Source organism: Larus michahellis, chromosome 1 (assembly GCF_964199755.1).
Source record: "Larus michahellis chromosome 1, bLarMic1.1, whole genome shotgun sequence".
Classification (NCBI taxonomy): Eukaryota; Metazoa; Chordata; class Aves; order Charadriiformes; family Laridae; genus Larus; species Larus michahellis.
This window is the reverse complement of record NC_133896.1, coordinates 93,038,152-93,053,506: the sequence shown is the minus strand read 5'-3', so window position 1 is coordinate 93,053,506 and position 15,355 is coordinate 93,038,152. Positions and strand designations below refer to the sequence as shown.

Here is a 15,355-nt window from a genome sequence, read left to right as displayed (position 1 = left end):
CAGAAACTCATTTCCTTCCATGTATTTTACCCTGAAAAGATTTCCTTTAGGATCCGTCATCTCACAAATAGTGCTGGAAGTGTGTTTCATAATGTATATCCCTGCTTGTTTCTCTTCTTTCTTGTTGATGAAATCATAAACTTCATGGGTATAAATTGCTGAGCAATCTTCATCAATGAAAAGAGAGCCTGTCTTGATGGGTAAAACCTGTCACAGTAAGAAGGGAAGAGGTTCAGTTCTGAAAGTCAAAATCTTCAGTTTAGAGGTACCATGAAAATGAAGAACAGATGCATATCAAGAGAAGAGTTCTCAGACCTTTACTACTGAATCACCCAGTTGTGAGGAACTACAGGGAGAGAAAAAAGGAAGATGAGATCCAGGAGTTAGGCTGATGTTAACCTCTCTACCCTCGAGGGAGTCCACAGCTCCTCTTAGTTTAGTATCATCATCAAACTTACTTAAAGTGATTCCTGTGTTCAGATAATTTATAAAAACATTAAAGTATTAAAGAGCACTGGCCCTAAAATTGAGCCCTGCACAATCCCACTGGTCATGGACTGCCAGCCTGATATAACCCCATTTACTATAACTCTTTGAGCCCGACACATCAGCCAATTGCTTACCCAACGTATTATGGACTTGTCTAGCTGTGCGCTGGACATATTGTCCAGAAGGATACTGTGAGAGAGGGTACCAAAAGCTTTGCTAAAATAAAAAAACCCCACATCTACTGGCTTCCATTGGTCAACTAGATGGGTTACAATCTTATAAAAGAAAATTAGGTTAGTTAAGTAGGACTTTCCCCTCATGAACCCATGCTGCCTATGACCAATGACTGTGTTGTCACTCAAGTGTTCTCCAGTATCTCCCAGAATAATCATAATTTTACCACGCACTGAAGTGAGACTGACAGGCCTATAATCACCAGGGTCTTCCTTCTTACCCTTCTTGAAAAGTGGGAGATTTGCCAGCTTACAGTTGACTGGGACCTCTAATATCTAAATATTGGCAGAGTATAAAATAGATGGAGTCATAGGATTTGTGAAGGCCATAGAGAAGGGAGCTAAAACAGTCAAGGTAAGAGACACTGATGGCAGGGAACTAGGAACATTTCACTGTCACAAACTAAAAATAATTCCCACCTGATATGTTCCCTGTGGCTTTGCTATAATAGACGTCCCATCTCCAAAGATGGCACAACAGGTACCGTCCTCACAATTTGTTATAACAGTAGCAAATTCCGGATTCTCTACTTGCACACATTTCACCTTCCTTGTGATGGCTTCTGAGGGTTTATCTAAGAATCAATACAGAACAACTAGACAGGAGCACGTGAACCATGGAAAAGTCTTAAGACACAATTTTCATTTTCTCTTATAAGGCTGGACCTTTATCTCCTCAGTAAAAGACCCTCAGACTTCATAAGATCCTTTATCACATAATTTTATGTTAGGTAAACAATAAGCAATCTTCAAATGTTTGGACTGTGCACTGAATATAGGAAAACCCAACTGCAAAAAATGTCTGTCACCATCTGCGGACGATGCGGTTAGGAGAGTACTCCCTAATTTATCAAGTAGAGTACCAACTGTAATGATCTGGATATTTGTAACATACAAGTTGGACCACAGAAATTTTTTATGCCTGTGATACAAGCTCTAAGATGTGAAGAAATTCCTTTTCAGCATGAGAGAAAACAAATTAAACTGGTACATTAACCTGGCTATTGCATTCCCATTTAATAGACAAACTAGTTCAAGGTCATTGTTTTGATTTTTAAAATCCCACAAGGAGGTGTTCCACAACCAGAACTTTCTACTGTGTTTGAATGGAACAGTCCTGACACTCACACAGTAAATATAAACTTCACGTTAATTACAGAATTATCCAGCAACTGAACTAAGTATATAGAACATACTGCCAGCCAGAAGAAACACAGATGACTATTAGCACCATTTATTTCAGGCGAATGGAGTTTCACTTCTACTAGGTGTGGCATTTTCCACTGCCATATTCAATCAAATTTTGAATCCCTCTGAGGCTGGTGAGTCCATGTGGGTGGGGAACACGAGGATACCCTCGTCCTTATACGCCTATTCAGTTAAGAATCAAATCAGCTTGCTTGTTGCATCAGGGTAGGTGCAGAGCAGGCAATGAACTCAGGCACTGTGCTCTCATGGTGAAGGTGGGTCATGCAAGTATATACATGGAAAGAAGAAAATTTGCTTGTTTGCTACAATGTAATTTTTGCACTGAATACTGAGGAAAAAAAGACCAAGCAGACAAACCAAGCCTAGCCTGCACTTGTCGATTTGTTATCTAGGCTATTGGTCTGAGCCTTCTTTAATAATTTTGACAATTATCTGGTATGAACCTTCTGTGGTAATTTTGACAATTATCTGCTTCACAAGATACAGCAGAGATAAGCGCTGCTCTTTTGATTTTACCTGTTTCCTCACTACCCTCTGGTACAAAAACTTCTTCACAGTTTTGATAAAAAGTTGTGATCCTAGTACCATCAGCATGATCTACTACTCTGCTGCCATCCAGCTTCTCAACAATTATCACTTCATCATCTCGTACAGTCATAACCTGAAAGAATGAAGGAATACTCATTTATATTAGCTCTGTGATACTTGTAACAGCAACAACAGTAAAATAACGCATTATGTACTGAAACCCTGATGAAGCTAGACTACTGCAAGTCTGTCTACTTCAGAGACCGAGGACTCACATTTTCTTTAAAATGTAAAGCTTTTGTATTCGTAACAGTGTTATGTTACGTTATCCTACAGGTTATTACACAACCTGTAGGATATATGTTCAAAGAACAAATCCTACAACTTATATGATGGCAGCCCTGTCCCTTAGTTGAGTAGAAATTGCTTTAATAACACAAAAATGGTAATACCGTTCCCTCAGCTGGGTCAGTTGCCTGATACATTAAGAGCGGCTTCAGATCCATTCTCTTTGCTCCCTCTGTGCCCACTCGAATCCCTGATGGAGCTGTTGTTATCCAGGTTCCTGCCTGGTTCTCCTTCGGTTGCTCAGAATTAACCAGACCCTGCACAGTACTTTCAAAGAACTCATCCTTGTTTGGGTTTAACATGCTGTCACTGCCTCTTCCTTTTTTTGTTTCTGCATCAGGCTTGGTATTCTCTAAGGCAAAAGACAAAATCAATAAAGTGAAGAGTTTCTGCGAGTATTGGTTTTGACAGAATTGAAAGAACTATTTATCAGGCTGGAGGAAAATTACAAGCGCTGTTATTCAAGGGTGTACCCTTGAACTAATCGTATTTAATGTTCATTAATGACACAGAAACAGTGAACAGCATGTTAATGACATCTGATTATGACATGACTTTGGAAGACACTATCAATGCAGAAGAAAATCTGAATGGATTACAGAAAAAAAAGCATCCGTAACTGTCCCATGAGCTTGAATATTGAAGTAATAGGAATTCGATACAGCCTATTAGAATTAAATTTAATGCAAAAAGGAATAAAATAACTTACACTTCAGACAAGTTTGCAACAGTAGAAGAAAAGAAAGACCTGGAGGTATCATGCATACAGAATGACCACAAGTTATCAGTGTGAAAATACAGTGACAAAAAAGGCAAATACAATCCCATGGTGCACCAGAAGAAAAGGGAGGGAGATCACATTGTGAAAGCTAATGGAGACACCTTATTAAGAATGTGATAGAGAACTCTGGTCTCCCATATTCAAGAAAAGGAACTTAGACTAAGCATATGCAAATGCAAAAGACAATAGCATAGTCCAGAGGGGAGACTAAAAGGCTTACACCACATACATCCTAGCAAAAAAAAAAAACCAAACAAAAAAAACCAAAGCCAAAAAGAAATTAAACTTCTCACTACAAATTTGTAAAGACTAAGCAGTGGAGAGGAAAGGTGGAGGGGAAAAAGTGTTCATAAATAAAGGATACGGAATAAAGGATATACACTAGCCACAAATACTGAGACTGAAAAATAGGTGGTTTGTCAGGTAAGTTCTCCAACATCCTTCCAGTTATCCTAAGGAATATCCTATGAACAAGGACTGGACTCGATGACTTGAAAGTCTCTTTTTGACAAACTTTTCTCTTTGGCAGCAATTTTTATTCCCATACTTCCAATAAATTATATGTTAATATGATGACAGTTCATAATTATTCTTTGCACTAAGGAGCACTGACTGATCTCAGACTACTCTCTGAGGTATGAAGTAAACTTTTATTTGGTTCTTTCTCAGCCAAACAAAGTAATGTAAGAATGGTTATATTGGGACAGACCGCAAGTCCATACAACCCAATTAATAACGGCCAGTAGTAGGTGCCTTGGAATACATAAAATGATAAAGAAATATACAGTGAATCCTCTGTGACAGAAGTATTTCTCAATACTAAGACTAAAAACTGTGTAACCCATAACGAAGTATTTGACACCACTATAGTTGCAAGGATTTATTTTTTAATACTTTGTGTTGAATCACTCTGCTACCGATGTAATTCTTACATACCCTTTTACTTATTAGAGCCCTAGCATGTTAGAAGAAAAAGAAATCCGGAGTAAGAGAGAAATGATTTGATATGAAGGTAACAAATTAGCAGTGTGCAGCACCTGAGTACAGATAAAATTGCATTTTCACACTGGCAGAATTTTCAGACTAAAGAAATATGCCCTTTATTAAGTATCATCAGACCTGCTAACTTTAAATCTGTCCAAAACACTGCAAATGTTACCTTTCTTAGTGCTGGTCTCAGGTGAAGGCTCCAATTCTGGTATTAGTTGCATGTTATCTGAAATTGTAGGTGGTGGTAGGACAGGGCCAGAATCAGGGCTCCTACTCACTGTGCCATCAGCAAACAGAATCTACAGCAATCAAGGACACACCAGAGGTTATAATCACTTAAAACACCAATAGAAAGTCTCAAAAGAACAGTCACTAGAATATTGTGAGCGATGGAGGGAAAAAAAGTAAAAGACTCTCAGAATGAATACAAGAAATAAAGAAGCCATCTTGAAAGGACTCCTAATTGCTGCAGTTCACAAAAATAATTAATGGAGATTCTACTTAGTAATGAACAGGCGTTATAAAAGTAAACAGTAAAGATTATTCTTTGACTTTTTAAGTGGTGAATGGTTGTTGACTTTTTTCTTTTTTTGTAGCAATGGTAATGCATCTGTATCACCCTACTGATCTGTACTCAGGTATTCCACTTGTCTAGGATTGCTGCTAATTTTTTAGCCACCAAGACAGCTAACAAAAAGAAGTCACGGTTATTCATGTTATAGCTGGTTTCTGAGATCTATTGTGATTACGCTCAACTCTTGATATGCATGTTCCCTATGTGATAGGGAACAATCATCCCTGAATTCATTTACAAATACAGTACAGATGTTCTAGGGAGAAGATGGTACAATATGCAAAACAAATGGAAAACATATAGAAACATCTTAAGAGCTAGAGTTACTGTAAGGTAATTAAATATTTCTTCTTTTTTGAATGCTTATCTATATGCAATATATTCTTGATGAGTCACAAACACTAAGTTAATATAAAGAAGGACACACTCATAATTTGCTTATACAAAGACTATGGTACGATCATGCTAGGCACATAAGATGTATGTTCTTCTATCAGGAGACAGTACGTTGAGAATATATAGACATACAGCAGTTAGCTCCATATTTCTGAGATGGGTATGTTTCTCAGAAATCCAAGCTACATGGTTTAAGATCTAATGCAATGAATGGATATAAAGAACTTGTACTAGGAGTTGTGGTCTACTTAGACAGAAAAAAGCCTTGAGGAAATAAGGAATCTTTTTTACAGTTTCTGAGTCAAAACAGATGACTACTCTTTTTGTCTGTTTGCTAACTACACCTAGAACATTAGACTTTAGAAAGACAGTTATTTGTAGATTGATTACAGTATCAGCAAAGATGGTATCTAGCCTACAGCACCTAAAAGGAACCAGAATTCTGGGCAACCTTAATACATGTAAACAAAGACGGCACTTAGTAATATAAAGTCTTTTTGACGAAAATTTAGGACACCCAAAAGTGTCTGCAGGACTGAAGAACAGTTCAGATCTTTTCTGGAGCCCATATGAATGTTTAGATGACTGAAAAAATATATGGATACTTTTGTGTTGCAAAAAATACCCAAAGCCCAACTAATCCACACTTTAGATGTTTAACTCCAGAAATGTATTTCGTAAAACCATATTCAACTATTTCTTAATCCCAAAGTTGCCTAAAATCTTCACATGCCTAAAATTTTCATCATTAAATCTCCCTATGTGCCTTAAGTTCTGATTCTGAACAAAGGCAAGAGCATTTTAGTCGTCACATGGCTGTGTAACTCAGTGGTAACTTAACTCCACCTACAAACTGGACATTTGTCTTGGTTGACAAGCACAAGTTCAAGGGTAATCACACACGCAGGCTGCTTTCAATGAATTCTGCTAAACGTACCTGGGTAGATCCATCAATCATGTACTTTATGACAGTTCCTTGACTGGTGATGACTCTTGACACCTCTTGTTCTGTTTGCCTTGCCACAGATGTATATAGATGAGAGTTCTTTACCTTTTGGGGATAACTCTGCCTTACAAGAATTTCCAGAGCAGGTTGCTTGGCCTGTTCTCTTTTGGTGTCTTCGTGCTTTATTTCACCTTCTGTAACTTCATGTTCCTTCTCTCCACTTTCCATAACCTCTTCGCCCTTTGCTTCATTTGCTTTGGCCTCACCTTTCTCAACCTCCTCTTCCTTGGCTTCATCTGCTTTGGCCTCACTTTTCTCTTTTTCAGCCACCTCTTTCTCAGCTTCAGCTGTCGTGGCTTCACCTTTCAAACCTACAAAGAAATTCTGAATTACTTAACACCATGTAGCACGCATTCAGCACACAAACAGTGCTAAACACCGAGTATCATGGTGTCTACACAAGGTATGCAACTTAAGATGAGTAAGACTAACCCTCCTTGGCTTCCTCTGTAATCCACAATGTAAGGGACAGACTATGTTTTTCAGAGAACAATTCAAAGCAGTGATCTATTTAGAAATTTTGCATCCCCCTATGGACCTGTCTGTCTTTCCGAATTAAAATAAGGGAAATTTGAAGATGGATTTATTATGGATGCTGAACTTTTGAACTTTTAGAAGACTGACATTAGCTGAGAGGAATTTCCTAACTGCCCCATAAAGGTGAAAAAAGTTACTGAGTTTCACCAAGTTTGAGTTTGTATAGAAACTGAAGTTAGATATTTTGTCTACTTGAACAAATAAGGTTTTTAGATTAAATTATGGAAATGTGTTGAGTGTGCTGATAAGTATAGGTATGGTAGTTGTGTTAGGAGACTATGTGCATGCGTCTGTTCACCTCAACTATTCAGCACTTCAACTTAAGCGCTTTGACAAACTATGTATTTGAAAACCCTCTGCACCCTCTTTACTTCACATCAGAGCACATTTACCCTAAATGGGCAAACTCTGCCAAGCTGGCTGCATCCACCAGGACATTATTAACAGAGACAGAGATGTGATCATCCCACTCTACTCAGCGCTTGTCAGGTTGCACTTGGAGTACTGTGTCCAGTTCTGGCCCCCACAATTCAAGAAAGACACAGACTGACTGGAGAGGGTCCAAAGGAGGGCCACAGAGATGATCAAAGTGCTGGAGAACCTGTCCTATGAGGAAAGGCTGAAGGACTTAAGTCTCTTCTCCCTTGAGAAGGCTCAGGGGGCACCTCATCACAGTATTCCAGTACTTAAAGGGTGCCCACAAAGAGGACAGAGGCTCTCTCTCCACAGAGAGCCACAGGGAGAAGACAAGGGACAATGGGTTCAAGTTACAATAGAAGAGGTTTCATCTCAATATAAAAGAATTTTTTTACAGTGAGAACAATCATTCACTGGAACAACCTCCCCAGGGGCATGGTAGAGACCCCATTGGTGGAGGTTTTCAATATGTGATTGGACAGAGTGCTAGATAGCTCCCTTTCCCACAAAAGGCTGGACCAGACGATCTTTTGAGGTCCCTTCCAACCTGGGCTGTACAATGATTCTATGATTTTTATATAAAAAGGAAAGAGATGTCTGAGAAGAAAAATGAGGGAAGCTTTTGCTAGCAATTCAGGTCTATGTAGCCAAAAAAAATAAAAATTAATCGAGGCATTCCTCTCTCAAATTATTGTAAGTTTGTGCTGGATCCTTGTGTACCATACTACACTTATTAATACTATTTAATAAAAAAATCCTTATTTTTTATTAATTTATATACAGTTGGCTGGTTTCTAAGAGGTATGTTGTTCCATCAGTTGCCAGGAACAGAAATGATTCTCTTGGGTTTTATGCAGCAGCTCCCACATAGGATGTGTTGGAATTACTGCTAGCATGTATTTGGTGTGTGTGTGATAAATCTGGTTTATTCCTGGATATGGGCACCTCTGCAGTTGTGCTGATCTATTTTCACATACTCAATATCTCCAATATAGTCTGGGCTGGACAGATTGGTTGTACATAGGTATTAAATCACATACCATAGATGGCTGTTTTTAAAATTGACCAGATGACAGCAAAAAAATTCACATTTGTTTGCTTCAAAACCTAACAGCGTGACTACAAACCCCTGATATTTATTACAGTTCACAGTATGCATAGATGAACCTCAAGCTGATTCTCAAAAACACTGGGAAACGGAATCATTGCAGAGGGATGTGTCAGGCACAGTCTTCCAAAGGAAATTCAACAATAAGGGTAAAAAGGCTTATTATGACAATCTTCTCTATATGTACTGGATGGCATAAATCAAAGGACTTCTGTGAAATAATTTCTGTTTAAAACTGATCATATCTTCTAGAAAAGCAACAAAACCTGACTGTAAAATATCCAGTAGCAGAGAGTCCATTACAGCATGGCTTAGTTTTGTTAATCACTCTTACCATTAAAAAATGAGTACAACTTAAATCTAGCACAAAGTACTACTTTTCAGTTTCAAGCCCCTGAAATTTGTAATACCTCTGTATACTGTGTTTACAAGCTATCACCAAAAATTCTGTTTCCTTGTCCTTCCAGACTGGCACCAGTCACTCCTTTGACCTTTTCTTTGTTAATTAGAGTTCTCTGGTGACATGAGCTCACTGTAAGATACACCTTCCAATGCTTTAATCGTTCTTGTCACTCTTCGCTGAATCTTTCAAAATATGAACATTTTGTCTTGTGGACTTAAGAACAGTACATACGACTCCAAAGGAGGTGAAGATATAGGTAACATAACAATCTTCCTGTTAGCACTCAAGATTCCTCAATATATATGCATTTATGAATTGAATTTATTAATTTTTCTTTAGTATTCCGATACACATGCACATTCAACTGATTATTCAACATGACTCCATGTGCTTTTTTGGGTTGCTGCTTCCCTGCCCCCAATCTGTTATGTCCAACAACTTGCAATTCTAGATTTTTTTACATTTGTTTGAATTAAACCACATTATTTATGTTGCAAATACTATTAAACAGACATTATGTCAAACTTAGAAATCTGAGACATTAAAAAATTAATAGCTACATCTAAATCAATCAAGGCAGAAATATTTTTCTTCTGTAATTTTAACTTCTTTTAAATTCCTTACTTTGCAGTGGCTCAGAAAACTAACCTCCAAAACTTTCACCAAGGAAAGTTAATACCAGTCCATTGGGACAGGAGACGTTCAAACTTCGGAAAGCAAGAGCATTTGATGTCACTTGTGTTTGGGAAGCTGGTTCTTCCATTTCCATCTACAGAATGAAAAATGATTTAGTTTTATTCCACATTTTAAAACACTACAGAAAAAAACAGAGTACAGATTTCAGTTGTAACAAAACATTTAAAAAAACCAAAGTGCTTTCTACCACTCATTTTTAACATTTTGAGAGTTCATCGATTCTGAAGTGGAAACATTAGCTTATTTTCTTTGATTATGCTAGCTTCTTTCATTCCTCTTCATTAACCCTTGAAGAACAACCCTTCCCAACTTTATTAATTTTGCTGAGTCATTATGGTATCTTGTGCACAGTGTCAATATGAAATGACAATAAATAGATAATGTGAAGCAGAAGAGCATGAAATAGTTCTTGAAGTTGCACATCAGTTACTTTGCCTATAATCGTTAAAAGGGCACAAAAGAGAAGCAGAGCAGTACTTCCAGTCTGCTGCAAATACAGCACTGACTTGAGACGGGGAAAGGAAGGAATATTTGGCAGTTAAAATGGGTAATCCTCTCTGCACTGCTCTGTAGTGGAAATTGTTCTGATGACTAGAAAAGATGAGGTTGACCTAAGGAATGTCTGAAGACCCTGGAACATTTGGAAAAAATACAATAATGGACCCTTTAATGTCATCCCCCCAAAAACCTATGTGATGATGAACTACACTATGTCAGTAGTCGTAAAATGAAAACAACTTTGGGTTGCAGACAAAGGTAACAGAGAGAACTTTTCCTGGTATTACCCTATAGTCTTGATTTTTAGGAATAGAAAATTGGCAGATATTTTGCTATCTGTTTTTCAGCATAAAGGATGGTGTACATTTTATGGTTACTTTACATAATATTACTGGGCAGTTAAGGCTACTCCCAATACCCTAAGACTGCAGTCACAGGATCACTGGGCACAAGTCACAGAACAGGGCAGAAGTAACCCTCAGGTGTAAGTAACAGAAGCAACCCTACTTCTCTTAGTCTAATGGTAAAAAAAAATAATAATCAAGTCTACCTATATCGCTAGAGAAAAATGTTAATGTAACCTATTCTAAAAATTTCCAGGGCTGGAGGTTTCCTGGCAATCTATACCAGTGCTTTACCTTGCTTAACCTTATTGACATTTTCCTATCAGTTAGCCTGAATATCTCTTGCAAAAAATTAGTTTATTTCTGATTATTTCTTCTGATTATATGGGCTAGCATAAGAGACGATAGTGTCCCTTTAGCTCTTTACAGAAGGCTATTTTGTCTCTCAACTCTAGATCAAACAAACCCAAGCCAAGCCTTTTAATCTTTCCCCACTGGTGAAGTTTTCTAGATCTCTGATCTTTCTTGGTACTTTCCTTAAAACTCTCCAGTGTGACCCATATTTTTCTTGCAGTGCAGTATCCATAACTGGACCCAATACTTCAACTGAGGCTCTGCCAGCCCTGAATGGAAAATAACTTCACATATTTAGTAGACTGTACTCCTGTTTATTCACCTCAATGTGGTCTTTGCCCTTCTCACAGCAAGATGGCATTGTTGACTTATGTATAGCTTGTGATCCATTGCAACTCTCAGACCTTTTTTCTGTAGAATTGTAATTGATAGAACCGTTACACATTCTGTAAATACATATGATTATGTACATGTAATTGTAGAACCTAGCACTTATTCTTACTGAATTACATCCTATTTTACAGACCACATCCATGTGAATTTGTCAAGTTTGCTCCAGATTCTAATCCTGTCCTCCAAAATACTTGCAGACTCACACAGCTGGGTGCTATATGCACTAACATGGATACTGCCTGTCCGAAGACATTCTAAACCAACTAGTAAAAAGTCTTTTGGAAAAGGAAGAACTTAGATGTCCTCCTGGCAGAATGTTAATGGTAGGGGTATTTGTTTGTACAGAGTTTGTTTGTATGTTGTGCTGTGTGTTATGAGGAGCACTGTTTGGCAACTCCCTACACCACTTTCCATGCTCATGCTCTTTAAATACCTAGCTAAACTTGTTGAAATTAGGTCAGCAGGACTTTTTGTGGATATGGACAGAATCCATGTTGAAACAAGTGCCACAGCATTACTTCATCCACTAGGCACCACGGAGGCAGCATAGGTACGTTGCGTTTAGAGAGTCTTCCAAAGCTATTCTTACAACTCTCAGTATGTGCTTATTGCTGTCTTTCTTAGTACTCTCTCCTCTCATTTGCTTTGTAATGGAAACTATCTCCTGTTTCTAATAAACCTGAACTGCATTTAACCCTTCATTTCCATATTGCCCATTCTACTTTGAACAGTTCAGCCCAGGTCTGACAACAGAATTATGATCTCCATTCAACCTCCTTTGCAAAGGGAACTGAGAAGAGAACTTATAAGCCTCTGGTAAAGCCATAGCAAGAGAGAAGCGGCCAAAAGTAACCAGAGCAGACAAAAGACCAGTTTTGCAAGACAGAGTTCTGAAAAAGAAATTTTCAGATCTTTAGACCAGAAGGTGGTGAACCTTTTCAGGGCAGCACCCTAGAAAACAGTAGCAAGAACTGAAGTAGAGTTTCATGAAATGCCTCTGGAATTGGAAGCCACCACAGTTGTATGAACTACTGTTAATTTTCCATGGAGAAATTCTGAGGAACAGGACAAAAGAGAAAACAGAGCGGGAAAAGATGTCAGACCTGGTGCCTTTCATGTTTTTTACATATCATCCACCAGCCTATGGAAGAAGCAGAACACGAGAGGGAGAAATTACCGGGTCAATGGAAAATAATTGGTCGTGAAAAATATTACATGCAGCAGATTGGACAGAAATTTGTCTCTGGGTGAGAATCGGGACATTTTATTAGCAGTTCTTTCTGCTTCATTTCAGCCATACTTGATTAAAGTTGGAACCAAGTAGGGGTAAAATGAAAACTCACTGCTATATGCTTTAAATATTTTTGCAGCTAGTCTGGAAAGATATTAAGAACCACATTTAACAAGCACATTATCTAGAAATGCTACTCTTTTGTAATGTGATCAGGTTAAAGGGGATAGCTTTTTATCATAACTATCATTAAAGAATTATCCCAGACAGTGTATTTTAGAACATTAGCGTTACATGAAACTGTTCATGGAACTCATTGCTTTGTGTTCTGATTATGCCTGTTTTCAGAAGACTGTCCTTTCCCTAGCTTATGATCAGCTGGAAAGACCAAATTGCAGAGCAAGCTTTTGCAAAACTGTCTCCACTAATTTACTATTTGGTTAGACTTTCCAATACAGGTTTTGGAAGGCACAGAACAGCTCTCCTACTTGGTTAAACTAAAAATTGATTTCTAGAGCAATTCTAGTCACTGAGATAATAAGGTAACAGGTGTAACTGTAAAGACAAAATTGACAAAAGTACGTGGACTGTGGAAGACAGACTGCCCTACACCGTGGAGTTGTAAAGGCTAGCTTCATTAACAGCTGCCAATACGTACATCTGAGAACAACTGGAAGAGTAAACATATCCTTTGAAGCACCATCAGTTGTTAGGAATTTGTTAAAGCACAGCTCAAAGCCCTGCGAGAAGAACATATGATCCTGTTGTGTAACTTTAGGTATTTGAATGTTTTGTTTCTTTTCTGTGTTCATTGCATAATGCCTATTCTCCCACCTTTCCTTGTTCTTGCTTTACTGGGTCATCAGGTGGTGAAGGGCCTATTTTGCTGCGGCTTGTTTTTGCAGATGGCAGAGATTTTCCTGATTTTTGCTTGATGGACTTATCCTTTTTTTCTGAAGCTGATGTAACAGGAGAAATCATCGTTGGAATATGAACAGAAGGGATGTTCAAAATTCTTGCCAAGACAGGATCTATTTTATCATCTAAGAAAAGGAAAAGCAATATATTTAATGCAATTAAGTTTCATACATGCAGATGGTGACATTTTATTTTTTAACAAGAATTTGTACACTGAATTTTACCTTTGAAATAACAGCCTCGGTGAGGGAGTTTATTATTTCAGATAGAGGGACTGAATATATGAAATTATTTAGAAAATCTTTCTATAGACTGACTACTTGTCAGCCTAAAATACATCCTGAACCTATTGTTTCCTACAAGTCATCATCTGCCTTTCAAAAATAGAAAATACAATTTTAAAAACTCTCTTCTACCTCCAGAATACCTAGATAGGTAGAAACATTTTGAGTCTAGTATCTAGGAAACTATCACAGTTGTTATGCTTTATCATGGGCAGATCCAGCATGGACCAACTCTAGCAGTTTTGCACTACATAGCTCTATTTTGCTCTAATGATTCAGAAGGATACAGATGATCTAGACTTGCTAAGACTCTCCCAATTCTTAAAGGACAAGCATTAGGGCAGCCTGCTAAGCATGTTGACAGGATGAAGTCACGTTGCCTTCTTGAAAATACAATTAATACAAACTTAGATGTTCTGTAAAACATTTTTGTTTCAATGAACTGACACCTCTGCCTAATCAGAAAAACCCAGCCAGCTCTAACCATAACGCTTTTTGGAAAGATTTTTATAAAATCACCTACTCATGCTTGAAGGCACCTAAGTCCAAAACATACAACTCATGAAATACCACCTTGTTTCCCATGCAGACAATTTAAGTAATTGAATTCTTGTTTGTTTTGGAGAACTTGCTACCCAGATGGAGCAACTTCTTATCCACATCTTAACCACATCCATACAGATAAGAAATGAAAACACCAGTGATGATCTCAGAAACCATCTTTTGAAAACCTTTTTTAAATAAATAAAGCAAGTTTGATTTGCTTAGTAGTCTACAAAGTATGAAGTTTAACAAGTCAGCCATTTCAAGAATGTCTTTAGGAAGACTTACAAAAATCCTTTTTTATTTTTTTTGTTTTGGTAAAATTACATTGTAATTCTGCTTCTTCTAATGAACAACATCATTATCTAATGTGAAAACCGGTAACATCAGGCAAAGAACAGTTAACTAACTCATTGACAAATTGCAAGCCAGATCACATTCAGACAAAGAAGGAAAGAAATGCATCCGGAAGCATGCTAATAGAACCATTCTGGTGTGAGATCGTAGCATTTTCTGTAACACAGATGAAGCGTTAGTATATTTTTGGCTGAAAAAGATAAAAGGTAGGCCTAAGTGCTACTATGTCCACTGTTTCCAGAAAGGTTTTGACACAGATGGTTTAGTCTCTGCAGATAAGAAAATGTGGAGACCACCTTAAAAATAAAGTTCTAAACTACTAGAAAGGCTCCCTGCATGTTCATTTGCCTTATGGATGATTCTCGATTTATGGAAACTGCAAAGGTGACCCAAAATTTAAGAATCTAAGGCTAGAAGAAACTATTAGATCATCTGGTGATGGAATCCATGGATAACAAGCTTTCCGCCTCAGTTTTTAAGCCTTCAATCTCTGTTTTTGTCTTGGTGCCAGCATTAGTAAAATGCAGAGATATCTGAATATATCCGCGTCCTGAAAGGAAAATTTAGATCGCCACAAAGATTTTTTGAAATCCCCATTTTCATTAGTTGATGCATGCCTGATGCATGAGAATCTGATGCTTTGTTATATGGCTCTGCTTTCATGTACTGTAATTTACGCTGTGTGGCTTTTACAGCTTATTGGAAGGCTGAGGAAATG

The 15,355-nt window shown here is 37.7% G+C and overlaps 1 protein-coding gene across 1 annotated transcript in view; it reads right to left on the bottom strand.

The window, feature by feature from the left end:
* SPAG17 (sperm associated antigen 17) overlaps window positions 1-15,355 on the bottom strand; it is a 108,869-nt gene that overhangs the window by 25,637 nt on the left and 67,877 nt on the right. The window contains exons 24-31 of the mRNA XM_074593394.1: window positions 13,370-13,578; window positions 9,668-9,788; window positions 6,486-6,865; window positions 4,748-4,877; window positions 2,912-3,159; window positions 2,448-2,592; window positions 1,143-1,297; window positions 31-207 (exon numbers count right to left, since the gene is read on the bottom strand). Coding sequence (XP_074449495.1) covers window positions 31-207; window positions 1,143-1,297; window positions 2,448-2,592; window positions 2,912-3,159; window positions 4,748-4,877; window positions 6,486-6,865; window positions 9,668-9,788; window positions 13,370-13,578 — 1,565 coding nt within the window. The remainder of the gene's footprint in view (window positions 1-30; window positions 208-1,142; window positions 1,298-2,447; window positions 2,593-2,911; window positions 3,160-4,747; window positions 4,878-6,485; window positions 6,866-9,667; window positions 9,789-13,369; window positions 13,579-15,355) is intronic.